At 38.8% G+C, this 22,493-nt stretch overlaps 2 protein-coding genes across 2 annotated transcripts in view; one reads left to right on the top strand and one right to left on the bottom strand.

Moving 5' to 3' along the window:
* The window catches only part of LOC127448573 (dual specificity testis-specific protein kinase 2-like), a 43,971-nt gene extending 34,954 nt beyond the window's left edge, over positions 1-9,017 (bottom strand). The window contains exon 1 of the mRNA XM_051711252.1: positions 7,989-9,017. Coding sequence (XP_051567212.1) covers positions 7,989-8,189 — 201 coding nt within the window. The 5' untranslated portion in view covers positions 8,190-9,017. The remainder of the gene's footprint in view (positions 1-7,988) is intronic.
* Positions 9,018-15,155: 6,138 nt separating this feature from the next.
* faah2b (fatty acid amide hydrolase 2b) lies at positions 15,156-22,283 on the top strand. Its single transcript, XM_051690840.1, is given in 13 exon segments — positions 15,156-15,390; positions 17,177-17,259; positions 18,033-18,163; positions 18,480-18,666; positions 18,668-18,678; positions 18,877-18,996; positions 19,111-19,246; positions 19,322-19,349; positions 19,351-19,440; positions 19,928-20,047; positions 20,263-20,371; positions 20,596-20,784; positions 21,985-22,283. Coding segments are annotated over 13 exon segments (1,611 nt in total). The 5' UTR covers positions 15,156-15,159; the 3' UTR covers positions 22,161-22,283.
* Positions 22,284-22,493: the final 210 nt, after the last annotated feature.

The following is a 22,493-nucleotide window of genomic DNA, read 5'->3' as shown; positions in this document are numbered from 1 at the left end:
ATTAAGGCTGCAACTAACGATAATTATTTCAATCGATTAATCTATCGATTATTTTTTCCGATTAGTCGATTAATCTAATGATTTTTTATTTTTTGATAAATCTATTGATTCTTTTCTGATTAATCCTTTGGTTAACTTACTAATAAATAATAACTGTAACTTCTGCCATTAATCATTCAAACATTTTCTCATAAAAATACTTTACAAATAAAAAAATTCCCAACATAAAAAAATAAAGTGCCAAGAATTAAAAGGCATCTATCAGTAATACAAATGTCCATGAGTCCAACATAAATTCAGCCCAACATAAATGGTGAAAAAAAAAAAAAAAAAAAAAAAAAAAAGGAATTTTAGGATGATTTTCCAGGAGTGATAGCGGGAGATGTGGCGCATAAGCTTTTGCTTACGCATATTATATTTTACTATTCGTCTCCGACCCTACTAGATCTATGCCTTGCCTCCACAGAATTATTAATTCCTTTTCTAAGTTCTCAGGATACAGAGTTAATTGGTCTAAATCCGAAGCTTTGGCTCTGACAGCGTACTGCCCAGTAACAGCTTTTCAGCCGGGCGCATTCCAATGGCCCAAACAGGGCATTAAGTATTTGAGTATTTTATTCCCAGCAAATTTGTGTGATTTTAGTTAGAGTTAATTTTGACCCCTTAATAAAAAGGTTTTCGAGCGATGTGGGCAGGTGGGCTTCATTACATTTATCTATGATTGGGAAGGTTAATGTTATTAAAATGAATTGTATTCCAGAATTCAACTACCTGCTACAATCTCTCCCTATAGATGTCCCCCTCTCTTATTTCAAGCAATTTGATAGCATAGCGAAGTCCTTTATTTGGAATGGTAAACGTTCCAGTTTACATTTCAGTAAGTTGCATAGGCCAATTGCATAGGTGGGCTAGGCCTACCCAAGATTTTGTTTTATTATTATGCATTCTGTCTCAGACATTTGGCTCATTGGTCGCTTCCACCTGAGAAAGCCCCTCCCTGAGTTTGAATTGAACAGGAAGTTCTTGCTCCTATTTCGCCACTGCAAAGCCTTTCTATCAAACTAACCGGAGAAGTTAAGTTATCCCGTTATCTCACATATGTACACGGTATTGTTATGGAGTGTTTAATTCGGACATTTATTTAAATGTTGCTACGAGCATATGGCTGAACCCAAAGTTATATATTAATAAGTCCCCTTTCTGTTGGAGAGAGTGGATTGTGAGGGAGGTTAATACACTCGGTGACCTATATGAGAGTGGAGTGTTGAGATCCTTTGAAAATATGGTTCAACATTTTGGGATTCCCAGGTCTCAATTCTTTAGGTATTTACAACTGCGCCACCTGCTTTGTACTATTTTTGGGAGTAGCATACACCCCCCTAAAGTGGCAGATACTCTGGGAGAGGTGATTGCTGCTTTTGGAAAAGGTCATGAGGCATCAGTGTATTACTCCCTGCTAATTCAGAGTCTGGGGGACGGAGCTTCAACTTCCCTCAAGAGATTATGGGAGAAAGATTTAAATTTGGTAGTGGAGGAGGGAGTGTGGGCTAGGATTCTAAAAAACATCAAGTCTACATCTAGAGATACAAGGGTGCACCTTATGCAATTCAAGATTTTACATCGATTCTATTGGACCCCCTCTAAATTGTATAGGCGCGCCCACCTGCTGGCGATGGCAATCAGAAGATGAAGACACAGCCCATGTTTTTTGGAGGTGTGTTTAGATCCAAGAATTTTGGTTAAGGGTTCAGAGTTTTATGTGTGAATTATTGGGCACTCAAATTTCATTTTGCCCCAGACTCTGCATTTAATGCAATGGGGTGGTCATTAATATTGGGAACAAGCACATAAAAAATTAGCCGGTGTTATGATTGGCAGACAGGTCATCCTTAGGGGATGGAAGTCGGCTGGAGCACCCTCATTTCAGGAGTGGTGCACAGAGATAGGCAGGGTGGCGGCATTTGAGGAGGTGTCGTATAGAAGGCTAGGCAACCAGGAGTTGTCTGAAAAAAGTGTGGCAGTTTCTTGGTATTTTTGGAGGGCTCTCACACATTTCTAGTTTTAAATGTGTGTATTTATTTTTATTATATATATATATATGTTTTTTGGACATGTACCATTACCTGGACGCACTATGTTAATACAATGGTAGGCTATATGGATGTGGTAATGATATAGTGAAGTGCCACGGTATTTTTTTTAATTACCATGAAGCACCATGTAAATACAATAGTATATGAATATGGTAATCATATCAATTTACCATGGTACTAACATGGTATTCTTAAAAGTACTTTGAAGCACCAAGAATGGTACATAAATATGGTAACTGTATATCAAAGTACCATGGTATTACCATCTGATACCATTAGAAATCACATTGTTATTGCCCAGATGTGCTCACACGCACACAAGAAATGTAGCCTCTGATCCTGTAATTCTGTGTATAGTTGCTGTATTTCTGTATTGTATAGATGAATATATAGATGAATAGTATACTGCATGTATGCAGGGTTTTTATACAGGTATGTGCAAATGAAGTTATGTTTAAATGGGTATGGGTTTGAAGAGGTAGCATGTCTAAATATGAATTTACTTGTATACTGTATTGCACTAAACTGTAATATACTGCACCATGGCTTTGATAAACGTCATGTGAATACGTGTTTTAGGTGCTCCGTCTATGAAGGTATGCTCCGTGCATCTGCGGTTGTAAAAAATATGAGGTAGCTTAAATGTAGCAAGCTACTTTTGGCGTGTCGCTTGTAGTGTAACTTGCTACTTTTTCTGAAGTGTAGATTTTATTTTAGCTTAACTAATTTTTCTGTTGAGTAGTTTGTAGCTTAGCTTGCTAAATTTTTTGAGTAGTTTGCCCAACACTGCATACTGTATTGTTTTGTTCTATTGTGTTGTTCTTTCCAAAAAACAAATAAATGCATTATGACAGGAAGTATAGAGTCACATGTTACTACTTTTAAAATCTGAAATTACTGTCAGTCTACTGTCAGTAAATTACACATTTTAATCGCAATTAATCTCATAATTTTTCCATAGTTAATCGCGATTAAAAGTCCTTCCAGCCAGGTCTCCTAAGCAACCAAATTGGCACATGGGGTAACCTCCTCGTGGTTGCGATTAGGAGTTCTCGCTCTCAATGGGGCAAGTGGCAAGTTGTGCGTGTATCGCAGAGAGCAGCATGAGCCTCCCATGCTGTGAGTCTCCACAGTGTCATGCACATCGAGCCACATGATAAGATGCATGGATTGACCGTCTCAGAAGCGGAGGCAACTGAGACTTGTCCTCCGCCACCCGGATTGAACCGAGTAACCGCACCACCACAAGGACCTACTAAGTAGTGTGAATTGGGCATTCCAAATTGGGAGAAAAGGGGATAAAAAAAAACAATTTTTTTAAAGAAATCTACTGACAGTCCTAATTTTATTATATTAAATTACATTATGCAGTAGTATACAATGTATGCCCTAATTTATTCATTTTCATATGTTATTTTAATGCTCTAACTTTCATCATTTTATCACTCCAGAGAATTAGAGTGTGTGCATTAACACTGCGTGAACACGCTATGACCAGAAATATTTGCCATTACACGATCGTTTAAAGTGAAGCTATCAACGTGTATATTTGTTCGTTTATATTTTCATGGGAGTTTGGCACGAGCATCTCCTGACACTGTGCGCATCCGGGCACTCACGCACGCTCTTCCAGACAGCTGCTCTGGATGACATCCTCCACGGTGCGGCTCAGTAACGCTCGGAGTTCAACTGAATGACACACAAACGTGTCGTTGATGGTAGCATTCTAATTCCGTTTTTTTAATGTTTAGGTCCTTGAAATGGTCTATACGATCTCTCTCCAGCATAAATTGATCAGAGTAGAAGAGAAGAGATGAAAATAGAACATTTTTCTCTATTACGTTAAACTCAAAGTTTCCCCGTGCAAGTGAGAAGACACTAGCTATTCAGACAAGGCTGACACTAAAGTTACACTAAGAATTTTAGAGGTTGTATCTGTAAACAAATGATGCTGAATGAATGAATTAATCTATCTTTCTTTGTCTGTCTTTTCTACCTGTCTATCCATCTAACTTATTCTGTTGTTTAGCTGGTCGACCATGTTACAATCAACATCATTTCCCAGGGAAAATACATACTGATAAAATGTATGCCTTGACTGAATTGTCAGTTGCTTGAATAAAAACGTTTGCCAACTACATATGTAAATGTAATTTTTACATTTTAAATCTAACAATTTTTTATTGAATATTTCACTTGTGCCATCTTTAAAAAATATAAATTTGGTTTAATCTTTTAGTTGTGTAATGCAATGACATTCATACATTTTTTTGTGTGCCTTAACCATACAAACACTTTTAGGGCCATTATATATACCCCGTATATATACTTGGGATTCATTCACATTTCTTCCACACAGTGGTGCTACTTAGGACTGGGTAAAAATGACTCCATTTACATCTGGTATTAAGATGCATATTTGGTGATCCAATCACATGTGGTCAGCGCTAAATACAGGTCTAAAACGTTTTGTGATCGGATCACAAAAACCACATAAGGAGGTCAAAAATGCATTTGACCACATCAAATTTGAGGTGTAATTACCACTAATTCATCCCGTATGCATCCCAGACAGCAGTGAAGTGCCTCCCCTTACCTGTCAACCTACCGCTGCTCTAAAATGAGAGAGTTAAAACTTTGCTGGTTACAAGTGGTTTAAAAGGAAATAACCATCTGATCAGAAAACGTAAAAAAGCGGATAAATAAAAAGCACAAGAACTTCATGAGAAGCACACACATCTGAAGCTCCTTTAAAACAGGTAGTCCAGTAAAATTATGGATAATTCTGCTCGAAATGTATTGTTTGTGCTTAGATCAAATTTCAGATGCATCTGGGAGAAACAGTGCTTTTTTGTGGTTTATTATCATGCAGTAGCACACTGACAGAGTGACTGATGTATGTCACAATGAAATCAGAGACCCTCCCCTCCAAATCTGAACACAAGTGGTCACAGGATACATGTTTAAGTGACCAGATGTAAACAGCCATGTGTCTCAACTGACCAAATGTGATTGGATCATCCGAGATGCATCTTAATACCAAGTGTAAACTGGTTCAATATTGTTTTTTCGTTGCATTGCGATCTTCATTTCAATGATCTTGATATCGATTCATGACAGATCTTTTATGGTATGCACAACCCTCTACAACAATGAGAGAAACTCGCTCACATTTCCAACCAAATTTCGCGCTATCGATTAAAATATCTATGATTAGCCACTGGCTTGTAAATGTTCAGATTTCTATCACCAGTAATTGTGTAGTATAGTAGTGAAGAATACAGCAGCAAGATTTTTTCACCGAGTGTTGATAGTAAAGGTTTAGTTTAACTTGTTCAGTGAGTCCAAAGATGAGATCCACGCAAATTTGTCATTGAATAATGTTTCTTTTAATACCCTTTCTGTTCTTTACAGTCAGTTGTTAAAATAAATATTTAATTCCAATCACGCATAGCACGGATGAGGTAAAGCCATTCTAATCTCTCTCGTCAACATACGCACATCTACAGACGCTCTTTACTGAAATGCCGGTTTTGTTAAAGAGACAGTACCGTTTTTAACACATTCAATTCATTTTAAATGTGAACAAAACTGATGAAAAACTTAGGGCTGCCCCCGACCAAAGATTTTTCTAGTCAACTAGTAGTCGTTCATTTAAGCCATTAGTCAACTAGTCACACGTTTATGATATTAAATTACTTAAATATATACTGGAAAATGGTTTGAGTTCCAGGACTGAGAAAGTATATGTAACATTGCTAACACTGTTCTACATTACAGAGAACAACTAAACCGCAATAATGAGCCTTTAAAATATAAATTAAGCATGCATAAAGCTTGCCGCAGTGCTCCAGCAAAAGTAATGATTATGAATGTGTCAGAAAAAACAGAAAGAAGACTGTCTGAACATTTTAATAATTTATTAATAATCTAGTGTTTTCTGAGTCAGTGTCGGCTGCAAAGATGAAGCTGACGATGCTGACTCGTCATCTCCGCAGCACAGTGGATGCACCAATAGAGAAATGCATGTTAAGTTAAACATGTCACGCAACAAGCGCAGTACTAATTTAGCTTCCACACTCCACACGAACACTTGGATATGCGCCTAATAACAGCGCGCATTTATCTAGGTTAACGTTAGAGTGAGCGGCCATGTAAAGTGGCTAACGTTAGGCTACTACTTACATGTTTCAAATGATAAGCCATGTTTGAGGTCAGTGAATGATAGGCAAATGTTTGGATTTCCTGCCCGACATAATTACCACATGGACCAGCCGTGTTAACTATCTGTCCGCCACAGACTGCGTGACTTCACCACTTCCTGTAGAGTTTTTTTTTTTCTGCGACCAACTGACTAATTAAAATTTGGTCGACTATTAGGGGGCAGCTCTAGAAAAACTAATAAAATATCATTAGTGAAAATAATATTTTAGTAATTATGTACCAAGTTAGAAACTCCCCAGTTTAATGAATAGCAATATCTGGGAGAGAATTTTTTTGTAATCAAAATGGACATTATAACTGAAATAAACCATATGAATCGATATTGTTTCAAAATTGGAATCGAAAGCTTGAGAAAAATGAATCGAAATGGGAAATCTGTATCAATACACAGCCCAAGTGCTACAACAGAAAAAAACATGCTCCATGACTCTGAATTCTGGCTGTCCTGATCAATCAGCATCTTGTTCAGAAATCTCACCTAAACAGCTACTTTTGTCTTGGCACAACTTGAAAGGAAGACAGTCTGCTGATCCCACAATGAACCTGGGTATCAAACCAACATTCCTTCGTCTTTCATCAGTCTGATTTTATAAAAGTAGGCAGAAAAAAAAATGGAGAACTGCAGTAGTTAGGAGGAAGAACGTAACAGCTGAACAATTGCTTTTTCCTCTGCAGAACTGATGAAATATCAACAAAGTCGTTAGTTGAACAGATGAAGACATGCCTTGAGGTTTTGTCTGACCAACCCAGCAGACATCCTTGAGATGGAACAAAAACAATTACAAGAGAATGAACAGAAACAGATTTCAGTCAAGAGCAAAACTCCTTACTATTGCTACAGACTGCAGACTCTAAAAATAAAAAGAGGAAGATCCCGAAGGATCTGTCACAACGGGTACAGATACTGCGAGACTGCTCAACAGTATTGTTGTAGGCCATTGATGCAACTAGAGAGGAAAATAATCTAACTCGAGATTAAATTCAAAACAAATGAAAATAAATGTTATTTTTTATGCTGATCTATTCAATGAGGCTGCACAGCATTTAATGTCACAATAATAAAAGTCATATTTACATATACCATAACACTTTCACTCCAGACAGAAACAAATAGCAGCTACAGCATATTTGCATATATATTGACCATATCAGCAGTGACATTCTAGAATGCAGCAATAACTGGTAGGAAGTTCTGACCATATTTGGTGTGTGGTCAGTAAACTGGGTGACAGGGTGAACTTTAAAAGTCTCTCTTAGTCTCACATGCACACTCACAAACACCAGAGAAGGGTTTCCAGCACACCTGCGTGCCTTGTCAACAGGTATCCACTTTCATACCAACTAAGACCTACTGTACACAGGTCACGACCCTTCTGCTTGGGTTACCATTCTTATTTTGCAAAGTGACTCATAAGGCAGTTCTCTCTGTCTGATCAATCATTTTGAGTGTGTAATGGATCATAAAAGACCTTTAAAGGGCTGCAACACTTGGAGGCATGTTATGACAGCACAAACATACGTGAAAAAGTATGGTTAGTTGTCCACTTGTCCAAAGTCATGGAAGTCACATAATGATGCATATATTAGTGCACCTTTAAACAAATATTGTGCTGGAAAATGCAGCAACAGAAATGTGTAAATCTACCAGTGACACATAAAGGACATATCTACCTTGAACACCTCCGAAAAGAAACCTGAGCCGATCTTCTCGCAGATAAAGTCATCTATTCGTGCCAGGCTGGACACGGCGCTGCGCAGCGCCCGGTAAGAGGAGGGCCTGGGCCGGTGTGCCCCGTGAATGCTGTGCGCGGTGGAATCCGAAGCCTCCAGTTCCAGGTCATCGTGGTCCATAACGCTGGTCCCAGATGACATGATCTCGCGCACTTTAAATTCCAGCACGAGCGTTTACATATCTCTTACACTGGTGCGACACTGACATACAGTTTCAAGGTCCCTGTAATTGTTTGACAAGAAAAAAAGAGCGGTCCGCCTCGATATTTAGTTAAGAAAGGCTGTGCACAGTCCCAGTAGAGAGTCCGGCGCCCGTCAAGCGTAGTTTACTGAACTCCGTCTTGTACCGAATGCGGCTTGCGCGTGCTGCAAACACCGTCTCGCCGATGTTGCACCGATCTTCAGGTCTCGTGCGCCGCTTACTCCACACTGATGTCTCGCCTCATTCGATGTACATTACACATACATTTAAATCTCCCGATTAGCCTACTATCTGCCTGCCGTGCATTTGCAAGAGCGAGTCTCGTGATGCATGTTTTGGTGAAGTTGGTCTGCTGTAAATGATAGAGTTAAACGGAGAGCGGCATCTTCCGCTACAGTCGGACTGTAGGTAATAAATTATACATAGAGAAGTGAGGCGATCCGAGCTGTTGTGACGTCTCCCAAACCCCTTCATGCGTTTTAAACAGTTTGTATAGCGTCTTTTACCCTCCGAAGCAACCTTGGCAGAATTATTATCACGATTTTGTGACTGTTCCGTTCATCGTAATGCAGCGTCGACAGTCCCCCAGATTACCTGCGACGAGCTGCTCTACAGGTATCAATTTAAGAAGTCTTCGCTTCACCACCATCCACTTATTGCCAGCTTGTAAATATCCTGAAATTATCGGATGCGTCGGTTTCACTCATGTTTCATATATAAACGAGTAAACGGGAAGCCCCGATTTGCATCTGTGTGTGCACTCGCAGGAAATGTGTTCAAAGTGAATTTGAGTTCTTATTGGAAGCGAGTCACCTGGGCGTGTCCAGCAGCAGCAGCTCACCTGCAGGGGCGCGCGCTCACGTGTATTTCTGTGACTTCAAAGGGTTTGATAGAAGGGTCAGGCGAAGCGCGTGCCCGAAGATGGACAGTTTGCATTCGCACGTGTTTACTTTGCGAGACATTGATAACTCCTGACGCAAAAAAGCCAGGCGAGAACATCTCAATATTAGGCCTAAAATTAGTTAACAGTAACGTGCAACCTCGCACCACAGCACCACAAGCCTAACATTAGACTGTAACGTTTCAGCGCAACATTCAAGAGCATACTCTGTTTCTGTTTCGAGCATGAGCAGGACATTATTGATTCTATAGATTTTGGCACGTAAATTCACGACTAACCGGCCTGCAGTGTTGTGAGAAATGTTATAGGAGGATAACACCATGCTATCAAATCTATGATGTATGAATTATTGAACAAGGCATTCACTGTTGAGTTATTTATGAGCTAATGATATTTTCCATCCCCTAAACAACTTACACTCACACAAAACTACACATCAGATGTAAAGCTAAACATGATGTGTCTGATTTACGAGCCATTTTTACTAGTAAGCTTCAGATGGCTTACAAGTCGGTTGTATAGAGTTTTCACTATATCAGTTAGGTAACATTTATGTTTTTAATGTTATATATGTTTGCCTTTCTGTGACAGCTGAAGAGTCACTTCCGAATCATTTTAAGGCAGAAGTGTGTGTGGTGCCGTGTATGACTTGCAGGTGACAATGAACAAGGAGAAAATATAGATATTATTTTGAATTTGCTGAGTGGAAACAAAAACATTTCTGTGAAAAGTGTTTTTTAAAAGTAACAAAAGTAATTAGTAATGTGATTACTTTTCCCATGAAGTAATGAGTAGTGTAATCTAATTACAATTTAGAGAAGTAATTTGTAGTAGTAATGGATGTTTTTTTGTGCGTAACGTATCCAACACTGCAAATCAGTGACTAGTGAGGTCCAGGTTGGGTCTCACAAGTATAGTCTAATATATATATATATATATATATCAATCAATCACACACACACACACACACACACACACACACACACACACACACAGTACTTTTCAAAAGTCTTAAGCACATTATATTTTTCACAAAACATTTGTCTTAAAATGGTGTGGCCACCAGCTGCATTAAGTACTGCAGTGCATCTCCTCCTCATGGACTGCACCAGATTTGCCAGTTCTTGCTGTGAGATGTTACCCCACTCTTCCACCAAGGCACTTGCAAGTTCCTGGGGGAACTTGAGATCCAGGATCTTCGCTGGCCATGGCAGAACACTGACATTCCTGTCTTGCAGGAAATCACACACAGAATGAGCAGTATGGCTGGTGGCATTGTCATGCTGGAGGGTCATGTCAGGATGAGCCTGCAGGAAGGGTACCACATGAGGGAGGAGGATGTCTTCCCTGTAATACGCAGCGTTGAGATTGCCTGCCATGACAACAAGCTCAGTCCGATGATGCTGTGACACACCGCCCCAGACCATGACGGACCCTCCACCTCCAAATCCATCCCACTCCAGAGTACAGGCCTCAGTGTAACGCTCATTCCTTCGACGATAAACGCGAGTCCGACCATCACCCTTGGTGAGACAAAACCGCGACTCGTCAGTGAAGAGCACTTTTTTCCAGTCCTGTCTGGTCCAGCGAAGGTGGGTTTGTGCCCATAGGCGATGTTGTTGTTGGTGATGTCTGGTAAAGACCTGCCTTACAACAGGCCTACAAGCCCTCAGTCCAGCCTCTCTCAGCCTATTGCTGACAGTCTGAGCACTGGTGGAGGGATTGTGCATTCCTGGTGTAACTCGGGCAGTTGTTGTTGCCATCCTGTCCCTGTCCCGCAGGTGTGATATTCGGATGTACCGATCCTGTGCAGGTGTTGTTACACATGGTCTGCCACTGCGAGGTCGATCAGCTGTCCTTCCTGTCTCCCTGTAGCGCGTATCACAGTATGGACATTGCAATTTATTGCCCTGGCCACATCTGCAGTCTTCGTGCCTCCGTGCAGCATGCTTGAGGCACGTTCACGCAGATGAGCAAGGACCCTGTGCATCTTTCTTTTGGTGTTTTTCAGAGTCAGTAGAAAGGTCTCTTTAGTGTCCTAAGTTTTTATAACTGTGACCTTAATTGCCTACCGTCTGTAAGCTGTTAGTGTCTTAATGACCGTTCCACAGGTGCATGTTCATTAATTGTTCAATTAACCATAAACAAGCATGGAAAACATTATTTAAACCCTTTAAAATAAAGATCTGTTAAGTTATTTGGATTTGTGCAAATTTATCTTTAAAATACAGTGTCCTGAAAAAGGGACGTTTCTTTTTTTGCCGAGTTATAATAATAATAATAATAATATTATATATATATATATATTATTCATGAAATAATTTTATGGCAAAATTAAAAACGGAATTTACGCCATTGCTGTAGTTACCTAATAATTTGTAGACCCTGGTAAAGCAGTTTGACATTTAGACTCAAACAACTGATGAATTGCATGGTGCAAGAATAGAAAATATCACATGGTAAATAAAGCATACATCAGGTTTCTTGAATTGATGAGTCATGCTTGAGTTTACAGAGATTTACAATATATGCTCCTATTGCTGTTAATAAGGTGTAGAATTGCATGAGAGATTGTACATTCTGTGTGTGTATGTTTGTGCACATGCATTATGAAGGGGGTCACGAAGCACCTAAAAACTTTCTGTCCCAATTGACCTGCTGACCTCATGGGACACAGTGAGGCTTCTGTTAGGCCTGTGATCTTTAAAATGTTACAGAACTTCATATAGATCCACTGGGTAAGGAAAATATGATGGGATAAAGGATCCAAACGAAAGACTGAAAAGGTTCAAATTATTACACATCTCCGAGAACTAGCACATCACGCCAAAAGTGTCTAGGCAGTTTTATGCCATTTACAGTGCATTCATAAAGTATTCAGACCCCTTCATTTTTTGTTGAATTATGTTGAAACCTTATGCTAAAATGCTTTAAATTATTATCATTATTATTATTTTCACATCAATCTACACTCGATACCCCATAATGACAAAGCAAAAAACAGATTTTTGATAACTTTGCAAATTTATTAAAAAGAAAAAACTGGAAATATCACATTGACATAAGTATTGAGACCCTTTGCTATGTTGCTTGAAATTTAGCTCAGGTGCATCCCATTTCTCTGGATCATCTTTGAGATGTTTCTGCACTTTGATTGGAGGCCACCTGTGGCAAATTCAATTGATTTGACATGATTTGGAAAGCCACATACCTGTCTATATAAGGTCTCACAGCTGAAAATGCATATCAGAGCAAAAACCAAGCCATGAGGTCAAAGGAACTGCCTGCAGAGCTCAGAGACAGGATTGTGTCGAGGCACAGATCTGGGGAAGGCTACAAATTTGTTTTGGCTGCATTAAAGGTTCCCAAGAGCACAGTGGCCTCCATAATTCTTAAATGGAAGCAGTTTGGAACAACCAGGACTCTTCCTTGAGCTGGCCGCCCGGCCAAACTGAGCAATCGGGGGAGAATGGCCTTGGTAAGAGAGGTGACCAAGAACCTGATTGTCACTCTGGTTGAACTCCAGAGATCATGTGTGGAGATGGGTGAAACTTTCAGAAGTACTACCATCACTGCAACACTCCACCGATCTGGGGTTTATGGCAGAGTGGCCAGATGGAAGCCTCTCCTCAGTGCAAGACACAAAAAAGCACCTGAAGGACTCTCAGACTGTGAGAAACAAGATTCTCTGGTCTGATGAAATGAAGATTGAACTTTTTGGCCTCAATTCCAAGCGTCATGTCTGGAGGAAACCAGGCACTGCTAATCACCTGCGCAATATCATCTCAACGGTGAAGCATGGTGGTGATCGCATCATGCTGTGGGGGTGTTTTTCACTGGCAGGGACTGGGGGACTGGTCAGGGTTGAAGGAAAGCTAAACGCAGCAAAATACAGAGATATCCTTAATGAAAACCTGGTCCAGAGTGCTCAGGACCTCAGACTGGGCTGAAGGTTCACCTTCCAACAAGACAATGACCCTAAGCACACAGTCAAGACAACGCAAGAGTGGCTTAGGAACAACTCTGTGAATGTCCTTGAGTGGCCCAGCTAGAGCCCGGACTTGAGCCCAATCGAACATCTCTGGAGAGACCTGAAATGGCTGTCCACCGACGGTCCCCATCCAACCTGACAGAGCTTGAGAGGATCTACAGAGAAGAATAGCAGAAATCCCCAAATCCAGGTGTGCAAAGCTTGTCGCATCATACCCAAAAAGACTTGAGGCTGAAATCGCTGCCAAAGATGCTTCAACTAAGTATTGAGTTAAGGGTCTGAATACTTATGTCAGTGTGATATTTAATTTTTTTCTTTTTAATAAATTTGCAAAGTTATCAAAAATCTGGTTATTGCCTTGTCATTATGGGGTATTGAGTATAGATTGATGTGACAAAATAATTTAAAGCATTTTAGCACAAGGCTGCAACAGAACAAAATGTGAAAAAAATGAATACTATCTGAATGCACTGTATTTACCTGGCTTTTTTTCAACTTTATGCAGCCATCTAGTGGCACAGGACCAATTAGCAAGATTATTTCTATGATTTCTCTAGTGTGCAACATTAAATAAAATCTTTTTTTCCTTTTCTTTAGAAATAAAATGCATCTATATTGTACATCATGGTCACAAAATAACAAGAGATGTTTGATTGGGTTCAAGTCTGGGCTCTGGCTGGGCCACTCAAGGACATTCAAGGATGTTTGAATGTTTTTAAGAATTATGTTTTAATTTGCAAGCAATTTAGTTTACAAGCAATGTCATCAATCCAGATATAAAAAAAATTAATATTTACTTTAATGCTGTAATTATACACATGTAAACCAAAAAGCTTCAACAATTTTCACTTTGACATGTAGAGAAGGACTTTAACAATTGGTTCATGTCAGACTGATGAAGGACCAGTTTCCAACTTTACTGATGGGAGACAAAGTGCTTTTTTTATGCCTTGTGTTAAACTGGTCTTTTTAAACAGGCAAGACTTTAGATATTACATGCATACGGTCGGCGAGGAAAAACCTTATTGGTCACTGGTCAGTTTATAGAGCAGCAGTCATGCGTACAGTGCTCAATATGTTAATACATAAGAATTTCATTCTGTGTGGTGATAAAATTACAATTATTTGTATTAACATGGTCCTTCTCTACGTCCAGTTATGCTAATTAATGAATGAAGAGGTCAGTTGTGCCAGAAATAGCATTGTGCTACATATCTCTGCACCTTTGTGCAGCTTTCATTGGGGATGTATTACTTTATGCTGCCATCTTGTGGCACAAGGCCAATTAACAAGAATAACTCGATTTGCATATCCTAAAGGAAATGTCAGTGGTTGAGTTCGAAATGGCATACTACCATACTATTCATACTATTTCTAGACACATATGGTGAGTAGTATGGGTAATATGCCATTCCGAACTCAGCAAGTGTTTACAAAGCAGCATTAGTGATAAAGTTTCAGTTATGGTAAGGCTTTAAGCTTTGGTTGTATGTAAATGCTGTGCAGAATCAGAGGCGCTTTGCATTGCTGAGCAATCAGCATCTTGATGTATTGTCTAAAAAAAAAACAAAAGAAAAAAAAATAGGCAAACTTAAAGCTGAAAGTATCAACATTTAAATTGAATCTGTACATTGAGTGATTCAGACTGAATTAATTGTGGAAATGTAATACTTAGTTACAGAAATAAAACAAGTCATAGCACTGTAGTTAACCTAATATTGATCTGTGAAGGTGGAGAGAGAGAGAGAAAATAGCCAACACTGTATATTGAAACTTATTCACCAAAGTACGTCATAACTTCAAAAAAAAAAAAAAGAAAAAAACTGAGCCTTGACATTTGATCTTAACTTACAGTTTATCAGTTTATGAGGGGCATAGTAATAAAAGTGTTGAACACCGGAGTGTATACACTTCCTTGTTCATAAATGAACCATGTATAGTGACTCCATGGTGTTGTAATAACTGAGGTTCAAAGGTTCAGTGTCCGCAGGTGTATCTGTGAGGGGTGATGATGATAATGATGATGATGTGTGTGTATACACTGCTCTCTCAGCACGTCACAATGGCTTGGACAGTCGGAGAGCACTTTCAGCACTGGCTCATGGTCCTCGTGCCTGGGCTGCTCTTGGCTCTTTTTAGGCTGATCTCACCCGGGAGCTCGAGCGGACCTAAACATGTCCCTCCAATCAGAAACCCACTGCTTACACTGTCTGCAGTGCAACTGGCTCAGAAGATCCGTAAAAGAGAGGTTTGAGCTTTAAAGTGGCATTATTTCTGTCAAAGATGCTATCTGCCAGACACTATCTATGCATGCATTTGAAAATAATACATAATATCTTTTCAATGTATGGGCGTTGGTAAGGGGGTTGCCGCTATGAAAATGAATGATTGGTTGGTTTTTTTTTACGTTTTTAAAATGTTGTCTTGGACTTACACTGACATAGGGGCGTAGATGCAGCATCATTTATACACAATATTTAATTTAGTTTTATCTAAAATGATCGCTATCTAAAGAAATAATAGGCGGACTGGCCAACTGGAGAACCAGACTTTTCCCAAACGGCCACCGCGTTACGCAGAACGGGCCACAAAACGGCGCCGCGATATGCAGAAAAGGACAGCGACACCCCCCAAAACCCCCACCTCAACAACTTTTGGGCCAGATACATACTGTATATCCCACAAGACAAAATAGTAACTGAATTTAAACAAATGATCCGGTTCAAAAGTTTACATTCCCTTGGTTCTAAAAGGATTAGTTCACCTAAAAATTACAATTCAATCATTGTTTACTCACTTGTGTTGTTATAACTTATATGCTTAACACAAAAGGAGAAATTGTGAAGAAAAAAAAAACTGCTCAGTGATGTCATACAATGGCTGTTTATAGTGACTAAAGACAGAATTATAATTCAAAGTCTAACAAATTATTGTATGCGACTCATGTCATGTAAGACATAGGAAATGCAATTGCAAATGGACTTTGCTTTTCCATTTGAAATTTGGCAGACTTTTGCATTTGGATTATGTCACAATTGATGTGTCCACAAATAGAAAACACAATTGCAAATACAATTTGTTTTGAAAATAGTCCTGAAAGTCCTCCCATACAAAACAGTGTCAGGCAACAATAGCAGTGTGCAGTCTGTGCACTAAAAGAATGACTGTTTACAGGTAAACAACCAATAGCCTTTTGCAAAATGCAGTTTGTCTATTGTAACAGTGATTGTATTAGATACATTTAAGGAAGCAGGTTTTATTGCATTAAGTCAGTGTAATGCTGGATATAGTAGACATACTTGTGTAGCAGAATATATATTTGTAGTCTAGGCTCAAGTGATCTTGGACGAGTGTTACAAAGGGCTCTGAAGTAAAAACAAAAGTTGACTTTTTGCGACCTTCAAATGGATTCTAAGAAAATATTGATTTGAGCTAGTAGGCTTTAAGTGACCTTTACCTCCCACTGTAGAATGACAAAATCCTACTGACATTGGGAACAGTTTTATGCTTCTGTATGCTTGTACAGCTGTAATGAAATCCTCCACACAGTTTTTAGTTTTGACGTTTACTAACATTTCAGTGTAGTTTATATTCTTCTGGAACATGAGCAATGGACATTACTTATTTATCTAATGGGCATAAGCTCCTGTATATGGAGTAAAAAAATACAATCCTTAAGGGTATAGAAGGGGATGAATGTTTTACTTCCTGCCTTTCTGCGTTATATGCTATAGTTGTACTTATTAACATTTAACGCAATTGTTAAACTAGAAATGAACAATACTTCTACAGCATCTGTTAATCTATAGTAAATGCTAATTTCTACATAAACTGGTATATTTTCAAAGTTAACATTGGTTTGCAGTTTGTACTAACATGAACTAAAAATGAACAGTACTATATTTATAAATTAACATTAAGACTAATAAATGTCAAAAATTATTGTTGATTGTTAGTTCATGAATGCATTTACTAACATTAACGAATAGAACCTTATTGTAAAAAAACATTACCTTTTTAAACTGTAAATATAGGTTACTAGTGTGGATGTTGTCCAGGCCTACATTGACAGGATACAGGAAGTAAACCCACTGCTCAATGCTATGGTCAAAGACAGGTGAGCCCGTCACTTTATTGAGCTATTAACAATATTTATACATGTTTAAACAGGACATCTCCCTATTGTACACCAATATCACTGCACACATTAGGGTGTTTCTCCAACTTTAGGCAGTCTTATGTCCCAGGAGTTGATTTCAACTTTTTTTTCTGTTTGTGATATGAAGGTCACATTAAAACTGACTTGAAAACTTTTTAGCAAATTTTTGGTACTTTCAAATAGCATTTCTGTAGAAATGTTATTGTTTTAGTTTTGTCTCAGACACAGACTTTTAATATTAAACTATGAATCAAAGTAACAAAACGTTATTACATGTCTAAAACTATGATAATCTGAATAAGGTGTGATATAAACAATCTTTTTTTTAATTATTATTATTTGTATGTATTTAAGATACATAAAATGATAGCTATGAAATTAGCCTGAGATAGACAAAGCAGTCAGCCATTTTTATTCCAAAAACAATAAATATATCATTTCCACCACATACTGTAATTGTATTAAACACAACACATATTTTAAATGTTCTGGAAATTACACCATCCTAGTAATTTTCAAAAACAAACAAAACAAAAAAAAAAAAAAAAAAGGCACCAAATTCTCCTGTGAAACATATATTGTTGGACAGTGTTGGTAGACAAATTAAATAAAAAAGTGAGAGTGTGAAGAGTGTTTTTTTTCTCTCTCAGAGAGTTTACTTTCTAGATGTCCACACAGGGCTAAACTCGCCCATAGATGAAGAGACACCCGTACATTGTCCACTCTTTTAGGTTCGCATCTGCCCTTTTGGAGGCTGCTCATGCAGATAAACTAATAGAGGAGAATGGGGCAGAAGTTCTGAGGGATCGATTTCCTCTGCTGGGTGTTCCATTATCTGTCAAAGAGGCCTTTGCTCTCCAAGGTACACTACCCATAATGCTCTCTTGACCATGCTCTGTGACTTTATCTCCCTTCATCTCAGCCATGCACACTACTCACCCAAGCCTATTATAGGCCCTATACAAATACTGCCTAAAATGTTGTTCTTTTGTATGGACTTTAACATCTAACACAAGTGACCTTTGCTTTAAGATCCAATTGGGATGACGTCAAACCAGTTGTGCTTAATTTTTCTATTGTTCAGTCACAGAGACAAGCTTCACTTTAGAAATAAAATGGGTATTAGAGATTATCCATTAGTGGATCTGTTATGTGCTCTTTTTCACCTGCTCCCACAGGTATGCCCAACTCCACCGGGCTGATATCCCGGGCTGAATCACTTGCGAGTGTGGATGCTCCTACTGTGGCCCTGTTGAAGAGAGCTGGAGCAATTCCGCTAGGTGTCACCAACACCAGTGAGCTTTGCATGTGGATGGAGTCCAGCAACCACCTTTATGGCATTACCAACCACCCCTATGACATTGAGAGGAAGTTCAGGTCTTCCATTAAGTGGTGTTCATCCATTATATATACTGTAAATGTAAACAAACTTTAAGGCAGTACAGAAATTACATTTAAATATCACAATATTAATTCCATTATTTTGACTTTCAGTTGACTATAACATCTCAATAAGATGGCAGTAAAGTGTAAGCTATATGATTACAATAAACACCTATATCTTCTTTCCTGTAGGTGGAGAGGGTAGTATCATAGGCAGTGGTGCATCTGTGATAGGCATCGGCTCTGATATCGGAGGAAGTATCCGTATGCCATGTTTTTTCAATGGGATATTTGGACACAAAACCACACCAGGTCTGTGTCCTGCAAAAAAGACAATCAGAAAAACACATCCATATTTCAGTTAATAGGGAAAGTGTATGTGCTTCTGTCAGAGAGATAAAGGGACTCAGTTTTATTCTATTTTAGGTGTGGTATCAAATGACGGTCAGTTTCCCCCATGTTCTGGTCTCCAAGAAGACTACCTGTGCACTGGTCCAGTGTGCCGCTAGGCTGAAGATCTTCTCCCTTTTCTGAGGATAATGGCTGGACACAATGCAGACAAGTACATCTCACACGCAAAGATATAAATCAGACTTGTAGATGTGGAAATATATATTCCAAATATATATTTTTCCAGGCTCTCCCTCTCAAAAAAGGTGGATCTGAAAAAAATTGCGTTTCTTCACCATAGTAGATGATGGCAGATCTCCTTTGACATCGCCAGTAGACAAACAGCTCATTGAAGTTCAAAAGAGGGTGAGAATCATATCAAAACAACTACAATTAACTCATCCTGTAAATACAACTGTAAACAACTAAAGTATAGAGTTTTACACTCCCCCTGGCTGCCTTTGGAGGGAAAAATAAAACTCATGCCATTGGTTGAGCCAATGTTGGCACTTCTGGCAGGTCGGCAGTACTAAGGGTACCAAGATGTGATCTTTAGGGTGGGAAAGTGGTTGTCTCTTCACTGGACTGGGAAGGGGGTGTCAGAATTTTTTTGGGGGGGGGGGGGGGGGTTGGTTGCTCAAACAGTGCAATGTTCTGATGGTGCCACAGAGCCACAGTGTTTACATTTTTTGGGGAAAATATTATAGCATTGACAAATGTTCAAACGTAAATACTATAAATGTAAAAGTACTGATGAAAACCTTATTTGAAAAGTTTTGACAGATTTGCCAACATGAAACAAGTACTTAAGTGAAATAAAAGATTACTATAATTTGTTACGGTTGTTTGACAGGTGGTTGCACGTTTAGAGGCTGATCTGGGAGTAACGGTAAAGGAAGTTAGATTTCCTCAGCTCAAATACTCTTTTCAGATCTGGGACACATTCATGGCTCTTCCTGGTAGAGATGGCAAGGTGTGTAGTAACTCTGAACACAATAAGCAATTAAATCAAGACTAGAATCTCAAGACGTCTTGGCCACGCCGATAGATGTCATTGTTAACTCAGTAGCTTTCAAACTAAGCTTTTTTTTTTGTTTTTGAGTACATGATTTTAACAACAAAAGCAGCAAGCACTTTGCACATCCAGAGAATAAGAGTAAGTTTGGATCGTGTGTGTGTGCATTGCAGCCTCCACAACCTTTTGCTGAGCTGATGGCAGATGGAGGCTCTGTTTGGCCCATGTGGGAGCTTATAAAGTGTACTTTTTGAAGATCTGAACACACACTGGCTGCTATTGGTAATGCAGTAACTTTACACACAATTTTTTTTCGGGATTATTAGGACTTGTTCGGTTGCCTCAAAATTCAAAACTAATTTGTACATAGACAATCAGATGCTTTCTTTAGTGAGTGTGAGAAGACAATTTTTGGTTTTCCTTGGTTCAATCTAACAACCTTTGGATGGGTGAAGGAGACTCTCACTGCTCCATGTGTCATGTAGCTTTCTTATGGCTGATTTCAGGTCTGGCTCTGTCAGAGAGCATTCACAGCTCTGTGCCTTCTCAGTTCATCTTAAAGCAGAAGGAGGAACTACAGAGAGAGATGGAGGAACTGCTGAGGACAGATGGAGTGCTGCTTTACCCCTCACATCCTCTTCTCGCCTCTAAACACCATCATCCCCTCTTTGCTCCTTTTAACTTTGCTTACACAGGTAACCACTGCTTAAAACTACATCCTTCTTTTTATGTTGTAGCAGGCCTGGAGACAAGATGCATTTTTCCATTTGAACATAAATGGTAGTGTGGAAGTTTAAAAAAAAAAAAAAAAAAAAAAAACATTCTTGACAATAATTTAGTGATGTTAGTAATTTTTGACAATCCTAACCCTTAAAGGGTTAGTTCACCCCAAAATTTAAAATTCTTTCATCATTTACTAACCCTTATGCCATCCCAGATGTGTATGACTTTTTTAATTCTGCTGAACACAAACTTTAGGTTCATACAATGCAAAAGAGTGGGTGCCAAAATTTTTAAGCTCCAAAAACCTCATAAATCAGCATAAAAGTAAACCATAAGACTCCAGTGGTTAAATCAATGCCTTCAGAAGCGATATGATAGGTGTGGGTGAGAAACAGGTCAAAATGTAAGTCTTTTTTTTTTTTTTTTTTACTATTAATTCTCCTTTCTGCTCAGTCAGTCTCCACTTTAACTTTTTCATTCTTCTTGTGTTTTTGGTGATTCACATTCCTTGTGCATATCACCCCCCACTGGGCAGGGAGAAGAATTTCTAGCATAAAAGGACTTAAATATCGATCTGTTTCTCACCTACACCTAACATATATCACTTCAGAAGATATGGATTTAAACACTAGAGTCATATGGATTACTTTTATGCTGTTTATGTGCATTTTTGAGCTTTAAAAATTTGACACTCATTCACTTGCATTGTATGGCCCTACAAAGCAGAGATATTCTTCTAAAAATCATAATTTCTTTTCAGCAGGAGAAATGGCATGAGGGTGAGTTAACGATGAAAGAATTTACATTTTTGGGTGAACTATCCCTTTAAATTATGTCATTGATCTTACATTTTTAATCTACAGTAACATACTGTATAGTATTATATTACTGGTTATCGTGGGGTTATTGTGACCCTACCAATTTGCAGTTACTAGATCAGGTCTTGAACCACTAAGCCACATTTTAGTTTTCAGGCATTACAACTAGAGAACTATTCTTTAAAGCTTAATAGCAGCCTTGGGTCATTCAGACTGCCTCAACAGTAAATGTTTCATGGTAAAAAAAAAGAATCAGACCAGTTCTTTGAAAAGGGTAAAATAATGAAAGTAAAGAAGACAACTAACAGTAAAGACAAAACAACACCCACCATTTTTTTCTCCACAAATTCCTAGGAATCCTGAACATCCTGGGACTGCCAGTGACCCAGTGTCCATTGGGGTTGAGTAAGGAACGATTGCCCTTGGGGGTGCAGGTGGTCGCTGGAAAGTTTCAAGATCATCTGACCTTGGCTGTGGCACTCTACCTGGAAAAGGCCTTTGGAGGCTGGAGAGATCCTGGAGTGGTTTGAGGACTGAAGAAATCATTGACATTGGAAAAATCATTGAATCTAGACATGATCTCAGAAAGAGACACACCACCAACACAACAGTTCTGTCTCTCTGATTTAAGGTGAATAAATGGTTAGAAACTATGTCCTCGATTACATTTTAATCAGTTGTCATTTTAAGGATTTCCAAGTTGAAGTGTAATCTTTTAAAGACATTTGGGAGCAATGAGATTTGTAATATGCAGTTAGCAGTAAATCCAAACAAGGAGAAAGTTCCTCAGATAATTAATGATTAGCCTTTGTAAATATTCTGTTGGTTTTTTTCCACAGAGAAAAACACACTGTGTTGGAATG

Source organism: Myxocyprinus asiaticus, chromosome 1 (assembly GCF_019703515.2).
Source record: "Myxocyprinus asiaticus isolate MX2 ecotype Aquarium Trade chromosome 1, UBuf_Myxa_2, whole genome shotgun sequence".
Lineage (NCBI taxonomy): Eukaryota > Metazoa > Chordata > Actinopteri > Cypriniformes > Catostomidae > Myxocyprinus > Myxocyprinus asiaticus.
Note: the sequence above shows the minus strand (reverse complement) of the source record. Positions and strands in the feature narration are given on the sequence as shown.